Source organism: Phaseolus vulgaris, chromosome 4 (genome assembly GCF_051622355.1).
Source record: "Phaseolus vulgaris cultivar YP4 chromosome 4, ASM5162235v1, whole genome shotgun sequence".
NCBI lineage: Eukaryota > Viridiplantae > Streptophyta > Magnoliopsida > Fabales > Fabaceae > Phaseolus > Phaseolus vulgaris.
Window position 1 is genome coordinate 28,080,950 of NC_143501.1, and position 18,152 is coordinate 28,099,101.

General features: G+C 42.1%; 1 protein-coding gene across 1 annotated transcript; it reads right to left on the bottom strand.

Annotated features, from left to right (window-relative positions):
- Window positions 1–1,771: 1,771 nt before the first annotated feature.
- LOC137838409 (uncharacterized) lies at window positions 1,772–3,001 on the bottom strand. The gene has a single exon (XM_068647655.1). The coding sequence runs from the start codon at window positions 2,999–3,001 to the stop codon at window positions 1,772–1,774; it is 1,230 nt and encodes a 409-aa protein (XP_068503756.1).
- Window positions 3,002–18,152: the final 15,151 nt, after the last annotated feature.

An 18,152-nucleotide genomic window follows, 5' to 3' on the forward strand; every position in this document is an offset into this window, starting at 1 on the left:
TGTGAGAGCTCCCACCGAGCCTCGGGTTCCAGCATCGAGGGGCTCACCAGGGTCCTCCAGCTGACCAGGCAGCTGATCCAAAACCGCGAGCTGGTTAAATGAGCGGAAGTGAGGTGGACCTTCACCTGGCTCGTCAACTGGTGCTCTCCTTGGAGTTCTCTACCCAGCATCGTTGCATCGAGAAGCTGGAGGGAAAGATGGATGAGCTGATTAACCAGAAGGAGTCGCTGCAAAGCGACTACGAGGCCCTGCAGAGCACCAATGAGATGTTGAAGAATATGGTGGAGGAAGCCAAAAGAGGGCGTGCCTTGCAAGTCCAAGAAACCATCAGAACGGAGATGATGATGGGGGACGCCGTTGCCGCTCTCGACGCCGATCTGTTGGAGACCACCGGGAGGGCCATCCAACTCGAAGCTGAGAACGCCTTCTTGTGCCAACAGATCGCAAATCAGGCGGAGGTTCTCACAGCGACCGAGAGGCGCGCCAATGATCAAGAGGTTCTCACTGTACTTGACCGAGAGGTTCTCACTGTACTTGACTTCTTTTATCTCCAACTTCGATCACAACGAACAACACTTGATAACTAATCTGGCGTGGCCTTGCTTTCTTAGGCCTATCGCGTAAGAACTTGTCTAAAACTCTTAAACAACATTCTAACCACCGATAACCGATTGGAATGTTACAGCCACCCACTCATCAGTCATCGCGCCTCTGCTTCGTCCTTATATCTCCCTATATCGCTTGTCACTCCAGCGCTAAGTGCATAGAGGACTCCAACACCGATCGGTCAAGGATGATGCCCTGTTTGGGGAGAAGAGTGTTTCTCGATAACCCCCCTTGCCTGCCTCAAGGTCATCGATCCTTAACACATCGGGTCGTGCTCCCACCTTCTCACTCCTGGGGTGAGAAAGGCTCCGACTAAGAGTTCTGTTGTGCCAATATTGATGCTATGCCACTTGGGTAAAGGCGTTTCTCGAAATCCTCCCTTTCCCTTCTTGGGCTTACTAGCACCCCTGGCTTTTCGAATCTTAGCTGCCTGCACTCACACCTGGGGTGAGGAGGAATTTAAAACGGTTGCCGTGCTCGCGCCTGGGGCGAGGAAGGCCTAACCGATTACCTGCACTCGCACCTGGGGCGAGGAGGATTTTAACTTTAAAACTTTGCAAACTTTTATGCTGATAACTTCTTTTTTATTGGGTTGGCCTCATTAAAACCCTCTTCTGGGAAAAAGATTGCCCCCTGAACTGTTCAAACTGTTTATACTAGCGCGAAAGCGCGGCTATTTTACATTTTCAACTAAAATACGACTTCAGGTGCGTGGCGTTCCACGTTCTGGGGATCGTCGATCTCCTCCCGGCACAGCGACCTCCGATCGCTTCTCGTCCACATCCGGCGGTGGTGTCGAGGTAACATGGCACACACTTATTTGCTGCTTGAGGCTGTTCTCGTAGCAGCGCCTAGCTTCCTTTTGGTCCGACTTGATGGTGATTACCGCCCCCTCCATCGACGGCAACTTCAACTTCATGTGCCTCGTCGATCATACAGCTCCCAACCTGTTGAGTGTCGGCCTTCCCAACAGTATGTTGTAGGCGGATGGGGCGTTGACCACTAGGTACTTAATTTTCTCAGTGCGGGCCATGGTCCCATCCGTGAACGTGGTCCACAGCTCTATGTAGCCTCGCACCTCCACCTGGTCCCCTGCGAAGCCATACAAGCACCCCGGGTATGGCCTCAGATGATCAAGGGACAGTTGCAGCTTATTGAACGTCGGTCAGAACATTACGTCCGTCGAGCTTCTCTGGTCCACGAGGACCCTGTGCACCTTTCTCCCTCCCGTGACGAGGCAGATGACTATAGGATCGTTGTCGTGGGGCACAACGTCCCGGAGATCCGCCTTTGTAAACGTAATGTCAGCATCGGGGGAGTGATCTTCTACCGAGTCGACAGTCATCACCGACCGAGCGTACCTCTTCCTCTGAGAGGCTGTACACCCTCCTCCGGAGAAGCCCCCCGCGATCATGTGCACCTCCCCGTGCATAGGTACCTCGTGCTGTGGATCTTCTGTTGGTGGCCTCAACGTCCGATCACCTTGCGTCTCCCGCAAGTAATCGCTCAAAAAGCCACTTTTTACCAACTCCGCGAGTTGGTGTCCCAACGCTAAACAAGTGTGGAGTGAGTGGCCATAAGCCTGGTGAAACTCACACCACACGTTCTTCTTCCTTCCGAGCACCTTGTTAGTCTTCTCTGGTGCTCGCAACCTTACCGCTATGGCTGGAATGGCGATCAGCTCCGCCAATTCCACCACAAAGTCAAACCTGGGGGGCGCGTTGCTCTCCTTCGCGCGCCCCCTGCCCTGGTCCTTCCTAGGCTCGTAAGGACGAGGCTTCCCCTGAACCTTCTTTCCTTCTTTGGCCTCATGCACCCTCATCGGCTGCTGAGACCTGCTCGGTCCTCCACGCGACTTGGTCGTGGCCGTGCTTCCCCTCTTCTCAGAAACCTCTGTTTCTGCCACAATGTACGCCACAACACGATGCCTAATCTCTGCGAAGGTGCTGGGGTGATTTCTGATCAAAGATTCGTTGAAAGGGCCCGGCAGAACCCCTTTCTTGAACGCATGCACCAGCATATCTTCATCCTTGCTGGGCAGCTTCACTACCTGAGCTCCAAAACGACTCAGGTAATCCCTGAGGGACTCACCTTGGTTTTTTCGCACGTCAAATAAATCATATGACACCACTAGGGGTGCCCTGTTCACGATATATTGCTCCATGAACAACTTGGAAAACTGCTGTAACGAAGTGATGTGGCCATCTGGTAGGCTCACGAACCACTCCAGAGCAATCCCGCTTAGGGTGCTCATGAACAGCTTGCAATACACTGCATCTGAGCCCCCAGAGAGCATCATCTGGGTGTGAAACGCTGTCAGATGCGTCTCTGGGTCCTCCACCCCTGTAAACGAGGCTTTCACCCCCACCAAGCCTGGTGGCACCACTGCACTCATAATCTCATATGAGAAAGGCATGGGGAAAGTCCTGGGGGAGACGGTGGCGGTGCCACCCTTTCCTCCGCTGCGCGTTCCTTCTGCGCTTGCAGCGCCTTGCGCAACTCTTCATTTACTCTGTCCAACTCCTCATTTCTGCCCTGTGATGCGGCCAAGTCCGCCTGCATCCTTTCTTGTTCCATTCTTGACGCTGCTACATCATCTTGTAGCACTCGCATCATTTCCAAGACCTGTGCCATTGTCACAGCTCCTTCTTCAACTGATGGCGCGTGTGAAGTTTGCCTTGTCTTCCTCATTTTCTCAGCAAAAAATCTCAAGAACAAACGAAATCTAACTGCAAAGCATGGATGGGATCACAAAGCGTGGATGGGATCGCGGCGCTTATCTAGGCGCTGATCGCGCATCCTCTGGGACCACCGATCACCCCCTAACCACCGATCACTCCCTGGGTGACTTTCTCAAAGACACATCTGCTTCCCTGGCCCACATGTCCCACTAGGAACGGTCCACGTGGCTATCTGTTGCTGACGTCACCGACTACCGATGACCGACCGGATCACAAATAAAAGAAAATAAATTTAAACATAACATAAAAACAAATCTGCAAAATAAAATAAACAAAAATAAAACACTAAACAAAATAATAAAAAAAAAGTAAACAAATATAAACACAAATTTAAAACAAATAAACAAAATTAATTCAAATCCAAATAAACAGAATAAAATAAAAATAGAATATGCAAATAAAATCTAAAAATCAAACAAATCTTCAATTAAATAAAATAAAGCAAAATAAAAACAATAAACAAATATAAACACAATCAACCAATATAAACAAAAATTAATAACTATTATCCAAAAATCAAAACAGTTAGACTATTCACCATATTTACGAATTCATACTAAAAAATCAAACTGTTCCCCGACAACAACGTCAAAAACTTGATGACTTTTTACGACAAGTGCACCGCATTGTCAGAAGTAATAATTGTCCCTAAGGACGGATATCGATCACACATGGAACAGTTGACTATTCAAGTACAATATTCGCTAAATATAAAGACAGAATAATAAAAATTGGTTGGGAATTGTTATAATGGCAAGAATTAACAAGAAAACAAATCAAAGAGTAATTGCTTAAATAGGAAAAATAGGGATTGAGTTTCATCTCTCTCACTCTCATATATTTTGATTAGCATGTTAACATTAAGTTCTTTGATTGAAATTGATGCTTGTAGAAAATTCATTTATATCGATCTTTCGTATATAAAATTCTTAAGAACGTTTTCTAAATATCGATCTCTCACATACTTATACAAACAACTTAGAAATCACAATCAGACGTTAATGGAAATTAACATTTCAAGTCTATCTCTAGCACTCAAATATTTTAAGTATTGTTGTTTAGGTCAGAACTCTAAAAATACATCTCGCTCAGATTTAAGATTCTCAATTTATCACAAAAATTTAGAAATAAAACAACAATACCAATAATCAATCAAGAACTGAATATTATAATATATTAAATATCACCTCAATACATAAGAGTTCGAGCAGATTACTCCCAATCCCAAAAGGTAGAATTAGTCACACATACTTCTAGCACATTCCATTCTCCCAATTGGGTTACAATTCACTGAATGGTGTTTTCCTCTCTGATGTGATTCCACTAGCACACTTTGAATGATTCTTGACATTCTTAGGAATCATCTTGATTTGGATATGAGATAGGCACTTTATCATAGAATTGGATCAAGGTTCTATGAACAAGAACTCACCAAAACTAGTACCAAAACCCAAACTCATATGGAAGTTCCACATATTGTTAAATTGAACCGATTGAATTGGAAGAAAAGGCAAAGGCACCGATTAAACAACACAAAAACAGAAATGCTCCGAACAAAAGACTAGAATTGAAGAAGAAAAGATGAAGAACAACAACTAAACAAATGCACCGAAGCAAAAACTAATAAGAACTGAAAATACCGAACAGAAATTCAAAGGAAGCAAGCTAAGACATGAACAATTAAAGAGAAGGAAGGAAGGAGAAGAGAAAGCTCATGAAGATGGAGGAATGGTTGGATGATCACGCCACTAGGAGGATGGAGACTCCAAGATAAGTGTGCAAGCCGCCACTTGAGGTAACCATTGAACCTTCAAGATAAGACTAGTGAAGAAGGCACAAAGCTCTCCAATGCTCTCTCAAAAATTGAGTATAGTTTCTCTAATCAAAATATAAATATGAAATGTACAAGGGCAGCACCTTAATTTATAGCCTAGAGGTGCTGAAATGCAAGGAAAATTAAATTCAAAATTCCCCCCAAAAGCTAATGAAAGTGGCGCCAACTATGGTCATGAATAAGGTGTGACCTTCTCTCTCACTTTGGCACCTCCCTAGTTACTCCTACACCTATCTACTAACGCACCCCCCCTAAGACTCCTAATCTAAAGACCTAAAGATGCTTTAACAAAAGAGGTTTCTAATGTTTCCCTCTAAGCACCTTTCTAAACAATATTCTTTATTATTTAAAACTTGGCCTTGCCCCTCATGGGATGGACTTGGGATCTTTGGGCTTTGGGCTTTGGCCTTCTTGGGCTTGGGCTTGGGCTTTGGGCTTGGGCCTCATCTATATGTTATGTCTTCTTTTAATTTTTGAGAAGACTAGAAGGAAGAACTTTAGATGTGAAGGCAAATGATCTCTTCCTTCATCAATAAAAGCCTTATTTACTTGATTCTCATCATACTCCCCGAGTCGGAGAGAATTCGTCCACGAATTCTGAATCCCTACATATAACAAAGTCAGTTTATTTTTACAATTAAAAGTGCACGATAAAGGCAAACATGACTTATCATTTGTAAACAAAGGGATTTCAGAAAAGGAGGTTCTATAAATTGACCAAGTTGGAAAAATTTGTTTGGGAATGATGATATCTTTTGGAAAAAGACCTCTTAAATGGTGAAAACCATTAGGAGGTATGAAAAAATCATCCCTAACAGTTTTTAACCAAGTTGGTGTTGAAATAGGAACCTTGGGTAATGAAAAAGATAAAGAAGAAGAAGACCTTGGAGGTTCCTTTTGAGGCATAACACGAGTCAACATGTTGGATTTAGTGGGCAAAGTGGTGTGACTCGGTTTAGTACTTACTTCTTTTTCTTTCTCATTTTATCTTTTAGTTTTCATTTTTAGTTGGTCCCCATGAACCTCTTTGGGAGAGAGGGGTTTTAAGATAAACTTGCGCCCTTGGAAGGAAAAAGACATTGTATTGGATAGGCCATCATGTAAAACATGTCAATCATATTGCCAAGACCTTCCTAAAAGAAGATGAGTTGCTTCCATGGGCACAACATCACATAAAACCTCATCTTTATACTTGCCTATTGCAAAGTTAATGAGGACTTGTTTATTAACAATTATTTCTCCTACATCACTAAGCCATTGCATTTTGTAGGGCTTTGTATGAGAGATAGTAGGCAATCCAAGTTTATCTACTACTCTTGTACTAGCCACATTAGCACAACTACCCCCATCCACTATCAAAGAGAAAAAGTTGTTTTGAATAAGAAATCTTGTATGGAAAATATTTTCCCTTTGACTTTCATCAAAAGGTTGTGAAACTTGGCCAAGAAGTCTTCTCACAACTAACAAATCCCCTTCAAGTGGACATTCACTCTCTTCCCCACTAGATGCACTAGAATGCAATGAATGCTTAGGAGAATCCGAATCATGCTCACTCACTACAATGCCTTCATGCATGTACATACTTCATTTAGAAGGGCAATTAGCAACTATGAGACCATAACCCATACATTTAAAACATTTGGTATTAGACGTTCTAGTGGGTGATTTAGGCCTAGAAATAGATGGCTTAGGTTCCTTGGGTTTGAAAGAAGAATCTTTAGAAGGAAATTTTGAAAAAGACTTTTTGTTCTTCAAGAATTGTTGTAGTAACCATCATTGGAAGCATTTTTTAAAGAATTTTTCTTAGCAAGTTGGGCTTCCACCTTCATTGCAAGATGAACTAAAGAACCCAATGATGAATACTCTTGTAACTCAACAATATCTTGAATATCCTTCCTTAGACCACTCACAAACCAAGCAATCACAGCTTCCTCACTTTCTTCTAATTCAATTTTAAGCACAAGCGTTTCTAACTCTTTGTAATATTCATCCACATTTAGCGTGCCTTGTTGAAACCGTTGGAGTCTCAACATGAGGTCTTTCCTAAAATGTGGGGGCACAAACCTAGCGCACATTTGATACCTTAAAGGGTTCCAAGAGTCCACGGGAGGACCCTTGTGATACATAATGTCCTTTACAACCCCATGCCACCATTTCATGGCATAATCTACAAAGCCTTTGCCTTTTCTTCCAATTCAATAAAACCCTCCTTTACTTGATTCTCATCACTCTCAATCTTGCACACTAGGGTTGAGCCTCTAGCCCCATATTTAACCTGATTTTTTAGCGTGAGTTCGCTTCTTGTGTCGCATTGATGGGCTAAGTGATAAAACATAACAAAAAGCCCAATTTGTCTTACGTATTCTCACTCAAGCGAGAAAGGCATCAATTTTCGAAAACTATCCTGGAGCATTCTCGCTCAAGCGAGATACTCCTATTGCAACATTAGCTTTTTTGATGATTTTCTCCATTTTGAGACCTTTCGGCTTTCTCTTTTTAGCTCAAAGCATTACTCTTTAATCCAAATCTCCAATCTTCCCTAGAAACCTGTAATTAACACCAAATTTGGGAATAAAATTCTCTTATTCAAATAAAGATCATAAAAAAATGTAAAAAGGTATAAATTCATAAATTATGGATTATTTTATATGTAAATTAGCAATAAATCCTCTTAAGTGCCTATAGTTTAATATGAAATATTATTGAAATTAGGCACTTATCACTCGGCACTTTGATATGTCAAGAGTTGCAGGATAAGATAGCCGAGGTGATATCGAAGCACATGGATGCTTTCGCTTGGTCATCCGCGGACATGCCCGAGATAGACCTAGATTTTCTATGTCATAGGCTTACTATGGATGAGAAGGTCAAGCTGGTAGTCCAAAGGAGAAGAAAGTTCCATGAAGAAAGGCGTTTGATCATCAGGGAAGAAACTTCGAAGCTTTTGAATGTTGGCAACATAAGGGAAATCCAATACCCTGAGTGGTTGGAAAATGTGGTGTTGGTGCAGAAGGCCAGTGGGAAGTGGAGGATGTGCGTCGACTTTACAGACCTGAACAAGGCCTGTCTCAAGGATTCTTGCTCACTCCCCAGTATAGATTCCTTGGTGGACAACACCTCGAGTTGTCGACTGTTAAGCTTCTTGGACGCTAGAAGAGGATTTCACTAATGGAGAAAGAGGGCATTCACCCAAACATTTAAAGTTCTTCCTTCTAGTCTTCTCAAAAAATAAAGAAGAATTAAGTTCTTCCTTCTAGTCTTCTCAAAAAATACAGAAGAATTAAATAAAGAGGGGACCAAGCCCAAAGCCAACAAGAACACTACAAGCATTCAAGAATGGGCTCCAATTAGTATCTCTCTTTGTAATTTCTTTTGTATAAATTTATAAATAATATAGAATAGCTTTAGGATGTGCTAAAGAGGGAAACCTAAAAGACATCTCCATTGTATAGCATTTTAGGCGCTAGTTTTGGTAGGAAGAAACTAGAAGAGTGCCTTTTCACACTCTTTATCTCTTTAGGCGCTAGATTGTCTTAGAAAGAACTAGAAAATAACCTTTCAAGCTCCTTCTCTTTTGTACTTTTGTGACCAGCCCTCTCTATTATAAAAGGGGTGTTTAGGTCTTTGAAATAAAAAGTTTAGATTGATTTTTGAGAGTAAAGAACCTCTACCAATTTGGTGAGTGAGTGTGAGAGACTTGTGTCTTCTCCTCTTCTAGTCTTATCTTGGGAGATCTTGGGCTCTCAAGTGACGGCAACACTTATCTTAAAGGAAATCCACCCTTTCAAGTGGCGTGCACAATTCCAAGAGCTTCATCCACATAAGTCCATTTTTCCTTCATTCCAAAATACCCATTTTTGTTCTACTTGTTTCTTTTCACTTTCAATCGGTGCAATCTCTTCCTTATGATGTCCTCTTTAATTCTCTGCACTTATATTCAATTTTAATCGGTGCAAATTGGTTGTTCTTGCTGTTTTGGTCACGTCCTCCATGGTATAAATGATATATGTTGTGTTCTTGAGTTTCTATCCATGGGTTTGTTGTTCTTGATGGGTTTCTAAGTGAGTTTGGCTTGGTTCTTGTGATTTATGAGTTCTTGAATGTTTAAGAACATTGATCCAATTCTTAAAAAGTGCCTAATCATATTCCAACTCATGTTGAATTCATTACATATCCATATCATGTTCTTGGGTTCATATCATGTGGTATCATGAGTCTTAGGTGTGTTCTTGTGTGTTGAGTTGTTTTTTTTGGAACTTTTAATTCAAGAACTTTACATTCTTGTCTTTACCTTTCTGTTTTAGGTTTATTTTGGGTATTTCTTGTTGTTTTCTTGTTCTTAATACATTGTGTTTGTGTCATTTTTAATTTTTGAATCTCTATAAGTTTTGTCAAAGTCATGTTTCTCCAAAAATGTTATCAATTCTATGTAGTCCTTTTGTTGATAATTTTGGTTTCTTAATTTTTATTTGAGTGGAGTTTTATGTGTTTATTTTCTTGATCCTTTGGTGCCTTTTCTTTTTAGATTTGAGTTCTTACTTGTAGTTTAGATCTATACAAGTTCTTGAAACATCAATTCTATGTCTTTTGAAGTTCTTAATTCTGTTTTTCATTCCATTTAGGTTTCCTCTGTTTTTTTTGAAAATGTGCTGACTGTTTCGATTTATTACATTTGCTGTGATTACTGGAAAATTATGAAATTCTGGATTTGAGTTCTTGAGAGTGTTACAAAAAAATAGAAAAAATAAGTGTATCAAAATTCCAAGTACAAAAAAAATGATAAATCAAATACGTCCAGTGTGTAATTCTGGGACAAAAAATACGGTAAACTGGCAGTAATCTTGCAAAATTTATCACAATTAATTGGCGCAATATTTTTGTGTGATTCTAGTGCCATTGTTGAAATAAGATCTTGAACTTTCATTGTTTTAAATTTCAGAATCCAGTTTGATTTTTTCTGTTCCAGATAAATCTGTAAACTCACGCATAGTTTACAAAAATATTCCAGTAGTTATGTTTTTGTTTTCTTCATCTATTCTAGTGTTTTTCTTTAGGTTTCTTTAGTGTGCCATCCTTTAATTGAGTACCTTATTTTCCTTGATTGTCTTTTCTTCACTATTCTTTGAGTTTTTCATATATCTTATATTCCTTTTGCTATAGCCTTTCTTGTTTACACCTTTTCTTGATTGTCTTTTATTGTTCTTAAAGTTTTGTGGTGTATTGGCTTTAAGAAAGAGTGGTTTGCTTTGACATATTTCATTTGAGAGTTACCAAAACTGTTCCGTCCGGTTGACTGGGACGTCTTCGTGCGCGACCTCAACCGTCAGCTAGGGTCTCCTTCCCACTGGTCACCTGTGGATTCCTGCAAAAAAGAGGACAAAGAGGCGCCCTAGCGGCCGTTTGCACTTCGACGCTCAAGTCAGCCAGCAAGAAACACCAAAACTGTGCACCTCCGTCTTTGAGCACCGCGTATGGCACTCTGAAGGTGGTAAAATGAACTGTGTATTGTGTGTATGTTTTCTCCTTCAGGCAAAGATCTTTCCCCAGTCCCTTGTACGTAGCCTCAAGGCACGAGCAAGCAACTAGAGAGTTCTGGTAAATTTGCCAAAAGTTCCCCCCCGTTCCCAACATCCACCGCACTATTTAAACTACCCCCAGCATTTAAAGCGCCTTAAAGCGCTTTTATTCACAAACGTAACACGCTCAATTAAAGCGTTTAATTAGAAAACGTAGCGCATTTAAGACGTTGAAACGCTTGGGAGACATTATAGTACCTGAATGTTCGAAACGGAAACTGTATTGAATGACTTTAATTACCTGGTACTTGACTAAAGGGTGTTTCTATTCTGACCTGGCTGTCGTACACGTGGAGGGCCTCACGACGCCATGACCCCATCTGGGGGCGTTTCTGCCCAGTTGGGGACGTTTCTACGTGTGAGTCCTCCTGCCTGGGAGTGCTACTGCGCAAGGGGTGACTTTTTGGGCGCCAACTCATGCCCCCAATCATCTAGTCACTTACTTTGAGAGCGTATCTGCCTTCCTCTCGTACCCTGCACCCGGCTACCCTGGGCGTGACCTTCCTCTTGAGTCGTATCTGTCCCAAAGGCGTCTCTGGAGCGGCAGGGGTACTTCACGAGTCAGGCTGCCCTACACTGGTGCTATCACTATGGCCTTGAAGCCACCTTTTCCTTCTCTTTATCACTGCCCCGGGTTATCGGGACCTAAGGCCTCCCCACGGCGTCGCTCCCTCCATGGTCTTTCCTACCCATGGGTATCGGGGAACCACACTGTGATTGCCTTGCTTTAGTAATGTTTGATCTGGCGACGCCCTGGTTGGGCGACGCCTTCACCTAGGCGACGCCTGGTCTTGGCGACGCCTCTTCTTGACGACGCTGGCACTTAGCGTCTCTTCACCTAGGCAACGCCTAATGTTGACTTTGACCTTGACTTAGTCAACGCCCGGGTACGGGACGGTACAAAAACCTCAAAAGCAGATTGGTTGAGGGAAGTATTCTTTGTTAGAGTGATTTGAGTGTCTTTTAATTTTTCATTACAGCACTATAATTGTTCCATTTTCTAACCTTGTTTTTCTTCAAATTGTTTGTTCTTGTGTTTTCTAAATGGCTACATATTGAAGTGGTGACTCTTCCAAACCACACTCTCGTCATAGAGCTTACATTCTTAATGAATTAAAAGAGGCAAAATGTGCCCTTGCCCTTCAAGATGAAGCTTTTAAAAAGTTGGAAGGACAATTACAAAAAGTTAAATTGAAGCAAGATAGGTCATCCCATTCCATCCATAGAAGCCACCATTCTCATAGACATTCTTCTAGAAGTTCTTCCAATCCTCACGGCCAACATCATCTTGGGAATGTTTTAAGGAGTTCCAACAACTATGGGAGCTTTGAAAAAAATGACGAATGGAAAATACATAAACTTGAAGATAGGCGCCAACATGTGGCATTGCCTTATTCTCAAATTGTAAATATTCCTACTTTTAGTGGTGTTGATGATGGTTATGTGTATTTAGATTGGGAAGCTAAGGTTGACCATATTTTTCATGTGTATAAGGTCCAAGATGACCACAAACTTAGGATAGTTTCTTTACACTTTTTGGACTATGCCAAAGAATGATGGCATCAAACTCTTAGGGACATTGGTTATAACAAGAGGCCTCCCGTGGTCTCTTGGAATGATTTGAAAGAGTGTATGTGCGCGAGGTTTGTTCCTCCTCCTTCTAGGAAGGAACACTTGTTGAAGTTTCAAAGGCTTCATCAAGGACATAGGACGGTAGATGAATACTTTAAAGATTTTGAAACAACTTTGACTAAAATGAATATACATGCTAATGAAGAGTCAAAGATAAAATGGTTTGTACGTGGTTTACAAAGAGATATTAGAGATTTTGTAGAATTAAATGAGTACTCTTCTTTAAAGAAAGTGGTTCACCTAGCCATCAAGGTGGAATCATACCTTTTGAAAACAACTTTCAAACATACTCATGATGATGGTTTCTACAACTCTTCTAGGAAGGATGCAAACAAAATTTCTACTTAAATTTCTCCTTCCAATTTTTCCAAACAAACCATTTCTCCAAACAAAGTTTCTACTCCAAATCCTTCTACCCCTAAGTCATCCACCAAAACTTCACGCACCAAATGTTCTAAATGTTTAAGTTTTGAGCACATAGCTGCCTATTGTCCAACTAAACAGACCACAATGTTACACGTGGTTACACAAGACCAACTTAAGATAAAAACCAAAAGTGAAAATGAAAGAGACAAAGAAGGCCAAGTTGACATGGGTCTTATCCTTTCACCTCCAAGGTGTTTTCCTTCCTTATCTTTTTCATTACCAAAGGTTCCTACTTCACCACCATCTTGGTTAAAGAATGTTAGGGATGATTTTTTCATACCTCCTAATGGTTTTCACCATTTAAGGGGACTTTTTTCAAAAACTATCATCATTCCCAAATATTGTTTTCCAACTTGGTCTATCTATAGAACCTCCTTTTCTGAACTCCCACTGCTTACAAATTCTAAGTCATGTTTGCCTTTCTCTTATTCAATTGTTCATTTTGATAGTAAATTGACTTTATTATATGCAGGGATTCAGAATTCGTGGACGAATTCTCTCCAACTCGGGGAGCATTATGGAGATCAAGTAAAAGAGGATTTCACTAATGGAGGAAGAGGCCATCCACCCAAACATTTAAAGTTCTTCCTTCTAATCTTCTCAAAAAATAAAGAAGAATTAAATAAAGAGAGGACCAAGCCCAAAGCCAACAAGAAGACTATAAGCATTCGAGAATGGGCTCCAATTAATATCTCTCTTTGTAATTTCTTTTGTATAAATTTGTAAATAATATAGAATAGCTTTAGGATGTGCTAAAGAGAGAACCTAAAAGACACCTCCATTGTATAGCATTTTAGGTGCTAGTTTTCGTAGGAAGAAGAGTGCCTTTTCACACTCCTTCTCTCTTTAGGCGCTAGATTGTCTTAGAAGGAACTAGAAAGTAACCTTTCAAGCTCCTTCTCTTTTGTACTTTTGTGACCAGCCCTCTCTATTATAAAAGGGGTGGTTGGGTCTTTGAAATAAAAAGTTAAGATTTATTTTTTAAAGTAAAGAACCTCTACCAATTTGGTGAGTGAGTGTGAGAGACTTGTGTCTTCTCCTCTTCTAGTCTTATCCTGGGAGGTCTTAGGCTCTCAAGTAGCAGCAACACTTATCTTGAAGGCAATCCACCTCTTCAAGTGGCGTGCACAATTCCAAGAGCTTCATCCACATAAGTCCATTTTCCCTTCATTCCAAATTACCCATTTTTGTTCTACTTGTTTCTTTTCACTTTCAATCGGTGCAATCTCTTCCTTATGATGTCCTCTTTCATTTACTGCACTTATATTCAATTTTAATCGGTGCAAATTGGTTGTTCTTGTTGTTTCGGTCACATCCTCCATGGGTATAAATGTTATATGTTGTGTTCTTGAGTTTCTATCCATGGGTTTGTTGTTCTTGATGGGTTTCTAAGTGAGTTTGGCTTGGTTCTTGTGATTTATGAGTTCTTGAATGTTTAAGAACATTGATCCAATTCTTAAAAAGTGCCTAATCATATTCCAACTCATGTTGAATTCATTACATATCCATATCATGTTCTTGGGTTCATATCAGGGTACAACCAAATTCGTATGCACCCTTTAGAAGAAAGTAAGACTGCCTTCATGGCTGAGTTCGCCAACTACTGTTATAAGGTCATGCCCTTTGGCCTTAAGAACGTTGACACCACTTACCAGAGGTTGATGGACCGGATGATTCAAACCAAGCCAACAAGGAGATGACCAATGATGCACACTATGAGAAGTCATCTCAACAATCAAGTGAAGACCTCACTAAGGATCTAGCAGACCTCACCAGAGGGAGAACTGGACACAAACCAGAGCATTTTATGTTCTTCCTGCTGGTCTTCTTAAGAATAAAAAAAGTTGTAAATAAATTACACTCACTTAAGAGGTCCAAATAGCAAGATAGGATAGAATGGGTAGGAGTGCTCATAGCGAAATGGGCTTGATCCAAGCCCACTTTTTCAAGACAAGGCACCTAGAACTAGGGTTTTTGACCTAGTTTTTAGAAAGAGAGTATAAAGGTGCGGTTTTGACCTTAATCAACCCTCCTTGGCCGTCTTTCCCTTATTTCCCATCCTACCCTTACCCTTCTTAGCCACCAAGGCACCCATTCCTATAACTAGGGTGCCTTACTCCATGTATTACATGTTAATTTTGAAGAGAAAAGTTACTTTGCACATATTGTGTGAGAAGTGTGAGGTTTGAATCCTCTTGGCTAGGTCTTATCTTGAGTGGTGTGAGACTCTCAAGTGGCGGCCCTTCACTCATCTTTGTGGCTACCACACCCCAAGTGGCGTGAACCCCTCTCACAACCATTTTATAAGCTACTCTTCTTCCACTCTTTTCAATTCATTTTCATTTCATATATGCCTTTGTTTTGCTTTAGCTAAATGCTTATGGTTCATCATTTGGTTCGTGCATGAATTTATGTTTACCTTATTACTATTTCGAATCTACATTGCATTCCATTTATGCCTTATTGCTATTTCCATCTATGACAACCATTGATGTTTACCTTATTGCTATTTCCATGACCACCATTAATGTTTACCACCATTCATCTTTGACTTTATGAAGTGCACCTTCAGTCTTACTTAACCATTTGGTTAAGTTCGTGTCCAGTGGGAATTGTTCCGTCCGGTTGACCTGTGACGTCTTTGTGCGCGACCTCAACCGTCAGCTAGGGACTCCTTCCCACTGGTTACCTGTGGAATCCTGCAAAAAGAGGACAAAAAGGCGCCCTAGCGGCCGTTTGCACTCCGACGCTCAAGTCAGCCAGCAAGAAACACCAAAACTGTGCACCTCCGTATCTGAGCACCGCGTATGGCACTCTGAAGGTGGTAAAAAGAACTGTGTATTGTGTGTGTATTCTCGCTCTGGCAAACAACCTCTTTTCCAGTCCCTTGTGCGTAGCCTCACGACTTCGAGCAAGCAACTTCCAACCCCGTTCCCAACATTCTTAGCGCTATTTAAACTACCCCAGCATTTAAAGCGCCTTAAAGCGCTTTTAATCACAAACGTAACGCGCTCAATTAAGGCGTCTAATTATGAAACGTAGCGCATTTAAGACGTTGAAACGCTTGGGAGCCATTATAGTACCTGAACGCTCGAAACGGAAACTGTATTGAATGACTTTAATTACCTGGTACCTGACTAAAGGGTGTTTCTATTCTGACCTGGCTGTCGTACACGTGGAGGGCCTCACGACGCCATGACCCCATCTGGGGGCGTTTCTGCCCATCTGGGGACGTTTCTCCGTGTGAGTCCTCCTGCCTGGGAGTGCTACTGCGCAAGGGGTGACTTTTTGGGTGCCAACTCATGCCCCCAATCATTTAGTCACTCACTTTGAGAGCGTATCTGCCTTCCTCTCGTACCCTGCACCCGGCTACCCTGGACGTGACCTTCCTCTTGAGTCGTATCTGTCCCAAAGGCGTCTCTGGAGCGGCAGGGGTACTTCACGAGTCAGGCTGCCCTACACTAGTGTTGTTACTATGGCCTTGAAGCCACCTTTCTCTTCTCTTCATCACTCTCCCGGATCATCGGGACCTGAGGCCTTCCCACGGCGTTGCTCCCTCCAGGGTCTTTCCTACCCATGGGTATCGGGGAACCACACTGTGATTGCCTTGCCTTAGTAATGTTTGATCTGGCGACGCCCTGGTTGGGCGACGCCTTCACCTAGGCGACGCCTGGTCTTGGCGACGCCTCTTCTTGACGACGCTGACACTTAGCGTCTCTTCACCTAGGCAACGCCTAATGTTGACTTTGACCTTGACTTAGTCAACGCCCGGATACGGGACGGTACAGGAATCTTCCTTAGGTTTTCACCATAAATTGTTAAAATCCAAACTCTAAGTAAAAGTGTCACCATAAAATGGAACCATCTAAAAATCAACTTACATCACTATAGAAGAGAGTAAGACTGCCTTCATCGCCGATTTTGCTAACTACTGTTATAAGGTCATTGCCTTTGGCCTTAAGAACGCTGGCGCCACTTACCAGAGGTTGATGGATCGGATTCTCACCCCAATGATTGGGCGAAACATGCAGGCGTATGTAGACGACATGGTCGTCACATTAGAGGAGAAAAATCATCACATTGCTGATTTAGAGTAGGTATTCGCAACAATAATTAAGTACAATTTGAAGCTCAATCTAGAGAAGTGTGTGTTCGGGGTGGAAATTGGGAAGTTCCTTGGATTTTTGCTCACTAAAAGGGGTATAGAGGCGGACCCCGACAAATGTGGTGAAATCATAGGAATGAGGAGCCCTATCAGTGTGAAGGAAGTCCAACAGTTAACTGCACGTATGGCTGCCCTGTCTCGATTCTTGTTAGCTAGTGGAGATAAAGGGTATCCATATTTCAGTGCTTGAAAAAGAATAACCGGTTTGTGTGGACTCGTGAGTGTGAAAAGGCCTTTATCAGGCTGAAGGAGTACTTGGCCAACCCTCATGTTCTTTGTAAGCTGTTGTTAAGTACTCCCATTCGTCTTTATTTTGCGGCCACAGATAAGGCAATCAACTCGGTCATTGTGCAAGAGCAAGACATGGTCCAGAAGTCGGTCTACTTTGTGAGCAATGTGCTGCAACGGCAAGAAACGCGGTACCAAGCCATTGAGAAGGTCGTTTTAGCAGTAGTATTCACAGCTCGGCGGCTCCACCACTACTTCCAGAGCTTTATTGTAATAATGATGACTAATTTGCCCATCCGCAAGGTCCTTCAGAAGCTCGACATAGCAGGTCTGATGGTCCGTTGGGCATTTGAGTTGTCTAAGTTTGACATGCAGTATGAACCCCGAGGGCATATCAAGGGCCAGGAGTAAGATGATTTCATGGTAGATCTATCATCTAAGGGTCCCCAGCCTGATCCTCATGGTTTACAGTGGGTCCTTTCCATGGACGGATCCTCTAACCAATAGGGGAGTGGAGCTAAGGTCATTCTAGAAGGGCCAAGTGGGTTGTTAACCAAGCAAGCCCTTAGGTTCACCTTTAAAGTCAGTAACAACCAAGCTGAGTATGAAGCCTTAATTGCTGGGATGTTGCTAGCCAAGGAGTTGGGTGCTCGAAGTTTGTTGGTGAATAGTGACTCCTTGCTGGTTACTGGGCAGGTCACAGGTGAATACCAAGCTAAGGATCCGCAGTTAGTCTCGTACCTCAGGTATGTCACGCTTCTGAAAGTAGCTTTCTCCATGTTCGAGCTAGTGCATGTCCCAAGAGAACAAAACTCTCGAGCAGGCATGCTGTCCAAACTCGCAAGCTCAAGGAAGGGAGGTCGGTAGAGGTCAATCATTCAAGAGACCTTTAAGTCGCCCAGGACCACTACAGGGGGGCTAGTCGAGGTTAGTCGCATGGAGAT

Bases quoted from the DNA above. Each gene is read 5' to 3' on its own strand.
- LOC137838409 (XM_068647655.1), bottom strand. From the start codon at position 3,001: ATGAGTGCAGTGGTGCCACCAGGCTTGGTGGGGGTGAAAGCCTCGTTT.